The sequence below is a fragment of the Sardina pilchardus genome, chromosome 17 (genome assembly GCF_963854185.1).
Source record: "Sardina pilchardus chromosome 17, fSarPil1.1, whole genome shotgun sequence".
Taxonomy (NCBI): Eukaryota; Metazoa; Chordata; class Actinopteri; order Clupeiformes; family Clupeidae; genus Sardina; species Sardina pilchardus.
The window spans coordinates 9,412,232-9,417,231 of NC_085010.1; the positions used below are offsets into that span (position 1 = coordinate 9,412,232).

Below are 5,000 nucleotides of genomic sequence, written 5' to 3' on the forward strand. Positions count from 1 at the left end.
GATCCCGATCAGATGTGTGTATTTCTGGATGGTTTAGAACAGACAGGCTGTTTCTGAGGAGCTGTGCTGTGTTAACTGCAGTACTCAGATGATCAAATGTGCGTTATTAGCTGTGCTGACGTCTCTATTCTGCTTTCGTCTCTCCACTCATCCTCCTCTCTCTCTCCTCTTCCCTTCACTTACTGTATCCTCCTCTCTCTCTCCTCTTTCCTCCACTCATCCTCCTCTTTCTCTCTCTTTCCTCTTTCCTTCACTCATCCTCTTCTCTCTCTCCCTTCTTCCCCCCACTCCCCGACATTCTTCTCTTTTTTCTCTCCTGCTCCCCCTCCCCTATCATTCCCTCCTTTCTCTCACTTTCTTCTTTGTCTTTGTATTCTTTCTTTTCTTCTCTTCTCTTCTTCTCTCCCTCGTTCTTTCTCTTCCCCTTGGCTCTCTCTCTCTCTCTCTCTCTCTCTCTCTCTCTCTCTCTCTCTCTCTCTCTCTCTCTCTCTCTCTCCCTCTGCAGCTGTGGAGGACAGGAAGTTGTTCATCGGCATGGTGTCGAAAAAGTGCAACGAGAACGACGTGAGGGTCATGTTCTCCGCCTTCGGACAGATCGAGGAGTGCCGGATCCTGCGCGGACCCGACGGGCTCAGCAGAGGTGAGAGGGCGTCGCCATGGAGATGACCTCTAACCCCGAGCAGCTCCCCACCGCCCCCCCAACCACCCCATATCCCACCCCCCACCCCCAACCCCCCACTCTGACTCAAACAAACACTCAAATACCCAAAGGCATTTTCCAACAAGTAGAGTGATCGTTTTTGTGCCAAGTACACACACACATACACAACATGCACACACACACACACACACACACACACACACACACACATGCACACACATACAGTAATCACACACACACAGAGTATAAAGGCACTCAAGTTGAAAGGCACACAGATATTGTTCACACAGATAATGTGAAATTACAAACAACTACATGTGCACAACACACACACGCGCACACACACACACACACACACACACACACACACACACACACACACACACACACACACACACACACACACACACAAACACACACACACAAAAGGCAAACACACTCGAGTGGAATATTAGGCACTAATCACATCACAGAGTCTGTGTTGTTTCTCTCTCTCTCACTCTCTGTCTCTCTCTGTCTCTGTCTCTTTCTCTCTTTCCTATCCCTCTTTCCTTTCCTTCTTCTTATCTCTTCCCTTCTCTCTGTCTCTCACTTCATTTCTTTCTCCTCAAATCCTGTCTCTCACTCTTTATGGGAAAGCATCAATCTGTGAACACCCTCCCTCTCTTCTCTATCTCTCCTTCTCTTTTCCTCTCTTCTATCTCTCCCCTCGTTTGATCTCTCCATTTCCTTCTCCCTCTCTCTTCCTCCCTCTACAGTATATCTGTCCTGTTTCTCTCTGTATCTCTCTTTCTCTCTCTCTTCCTCTTTTTTATTTCTATGTTTTTTCTCTGTCTGTCCCCTCTTCCTGCAACCAGGACACCTCTGGAAACACACGCACACACACACACACACACACACACACACACACACACACACACACACACACACACACACACACGTAAAACACGTGTATGTGACACAAACACATACACACACACTGACTCATTCATTTTGAGTCCTGTATTCAGGATAATGGGCAAAGATGATTGAACAGTAATTGGGGCAAGCACTATTCATGCTGGGATGAACACACAAGCATGCACACACACACACACACACACACACACACACACACACACACACACACACACACACACACACACACACACAAACTCACTTGACCCTGAGTGAGAGGGGAGGAGTGTTCTCGTTTGTTCTGTTCCCTGTTCTGTTGTTGTTTTTGATGTGTGTTTTTTGTGATATGTGTGTGTGTTTGCCGCCACCAGACTCTCTCTATCTCTGAGCATGAGTCCCTCCCAACACAGTCCTCCGCTGTCCCACAATCCCACAGTCCTGTTTACATGAGGAGCTATCCCACAATGCCCCTCATCAGAATTCCCTCTGGCCATATCTCTAGTCTCTCTATCTCCCTCAAACACACACACACACACACACACACACACACACACACACACACACACACACACACACACTCACACACACTGCTGTTACCCCTCCTTCCGTCTTTAGTGGCCTATCCTGATTCTCTCCCTCACGTTTTCCAGCTCATGAAACTTTTAGCGACACAAAGATGAGAGTGTGTGTTTGTGTGTGTGTGTGTGTGTGTGAGAGAGAGAGAGAGAGAGAGAGAGAGAGAGAGAAAGAGAAGGGGAATGGAGACATTGTATTTACAACTGAGATTATTTTATTTTTAACAAAAACTAGAGCAGTCCCCATCCGCACAGTCATATTTTAATATTTTATGCACAAATGATCATATTTTTAAGTGTGTACACACACACACACACACACACACACACACACACACACACACACACATACACACACTTGAGCATCCCTCGTAGGAGCAGTCGTCAGTAGTGTGTGTGTGGATAGGAGGAGCACTCTATTCTTTCTGATCTTCCTCCTCATCTTCCTCTTCCTCCTCTTCCTTCTTTTCTTTATACTCATCATATTCTTCCTCTACTTCTTCCTCCTCTTCCTCCTTGACTTCCTCTCCTCCTCCTCCTCCTCCTCCACCTCCTCCTCGTCCTCATCGTCTTCCCCCTCCTACTCTTCTTCATCTTCTTCCTCTCCTCCTCCTCCTCCTCCTCCTCATCATCGTCTTCCCCCTCCTACTCTTCATCCTCCTGGACTTCCTCCTCCTCCTCTTCCTCCTCCTCCTCCGCGCTCCACCTACCTAGAAGTGCTTACTGGAGCAGCGTATCATTCAGTCTCCGGCTCTATTAATAAAATATAGATCAGACCACATGTGTGCAGCACTGCCGAGCCCTGGGACATACCCTAGTTTTAGGAAAAGGACTCCGCGTCTCCTCCGCAGAACAGCGCAGAACGGCGCAGCGCGCTGCTTAGAACCCAGCACCCCGCAGAACCCTGGGAGGTATTTATAGCTGAGAGGGAGAGAGAAAAAGAGAGAGAGAGAAGGAGAGAGAGAGAGAGAATCCCTGATCACACACTTTTTTTATCTTTAGTTTGCATTATGTGTGTGTGTATGTGTTTTTTTAAAACACTCTTTGTCAGTGATTTATTTTTACCGGTTCCTCGTCAGGGAAAGTGACGGTGCAGCATTTATGCAGCGGTACCGAGGGGACGAGGAGACGGACACATTTGGGCCGCCGAAAGTTACTCAAACACACTCTCACACTCTCACACTCTCACACCCTTTCTCTCTTGCTCTCTCCTTCTTTCATTCCTCTCCTCTGTGGAGAACTCCAGGGTGTCTCTCTAAAACTCTGAAGCAGAGGAGGGAGGGGGAGAGAGAGAGAGAGAGAGAGAGAGAGAGAGAGAGAGAGAGAGAGGAGAGGGAAAGAGAGAGAAGTGTCCTCTAAAATAAATACTTTGATAGAGCCTCACTCTGAAGTCAGCCACAGGTCACCTTGGCACAGGAAGGCCTCTGTAATCAGGCAACTGCAGAGACACACACACACACTTTCTCTCTTCCACACACACATGAAAACATACACTTACATTTATTGATTTAGACAGTTTTTTCTAAAGCAACTTACATATCTCAATTATATATCCCAATGACATTGTTATATTGTCCTGGAGGAACTCGGGGCTAAATGCCTTTTCAAGGGCACAATGGTGGAAGCTGGGAATTGGACCCACAACTTTTCGGGCTACTGCATGCTAGCCAAGCTCCTTAGCCTCTACACTACCACTGCATGCTACAGTAGCCCAGCTCCTTAACCACTACACTAGTGATGGTTTTAAACATCAAACATTTCCTGCTAGCCCAGCTCCTTAACCACTATGCTAGCACCGCCCACAACGTACATACTGTACACTCAGATGCGCATACACGCATGCACACATAGATGCATAAAATCGACAGATTAATCGACTGTGAAAATAATGGTTAGTTTCAGCCCTACACACATGCACTCACATGATTGCACACAAATTCACAGACGTGCAGAGTTTGAATCGTTCACTTATCCACTCCTTCTCATACCTCTCTCTCACACACACACACACACACACACACACACACACACACACACACACACAGACAGACAGAAAGTAAGACTTAACCTCCTTTTTGACAATGGAGTGTAAAATCCTTGTAATTGAAGAGTGCACAGTTTGGAGGAAATAACGGACCAAAGGATAAAGAGTACACACACACACACACACACACACACACACACACACACACACACACACACACACACACACACACACACACAGACACCATACAGAAACACACACACAGACAAAGAGGGTAGGATTATTGCTGATTCCTTAAAGCGGGTTTTTAAAAACAGAACAGACCTACTAGGTCAAAAGAATTGATCCACGTCACACACTCATGAACATACACTTAAACATAAACACACACACACACACACACACATACTGTACATACATACACACACACACACACACACACACATTCATCCACTTGCACATGTTTGGCTTGGACTAGTGTCCTCAACCCAGTTCCAGGAGAGAGCGAGAGAGCGAGAGAGAGAGAGAGAGAGAGAGAGAGAGAGAGGGAGGGAGAAAGAGAGAGAGAGAGTTCTAGGACAGAACTCATCAAACGGAGGAGGATGCCCTCTTTTTCATCATCCTCTCTTCATCTTCCCACTTCCCCTCCCTCCATCGCCCCCTCAATCACACACACACACACACACACACACACACACACACACACACACACACACACACACACACACACACACACACATTATTGCTCTGTCTTGCTCCTCTTGTTTAGTTAATTCCATCTGCCTCCTGTTGAGTTGAGCATCAATGTGGGACTGGCTAATCTCACTTAATCGGTGTGTGTGGTGTGTGTGTGTGTGTGTGTGTGTGTGTGTGTGTGTGTGTG

At 46.9% G+C, this 5,000-nt stretch overlaps 1 protein-coding gene across 8 annotated transcripts in view; it reads left to right on the forward strand.

Moving 5' to 3' along the window:
• celf2 (cugbp, Elav-like family member 2) overlaps positions 1 to 5,000 on the forward strand; it is a 217,480-nt gene that overhangs the window by 164,598 nt on the left and 47,882 nt on the right. For all 8 annotated transcript variants that reach the window (XM_062518752.1, XM_062518747.1, XM_062518749.1 and 5 more), the window contains one exon: positions 506 to 640. In XM_062518752.1, the coding sequence (XP_062374736.1) occupies positions 506 to 640 (135 nt within the window). The remainder of the gene's footprint in view (positions 1 to 505; positions 641 to 5,000) is intronic.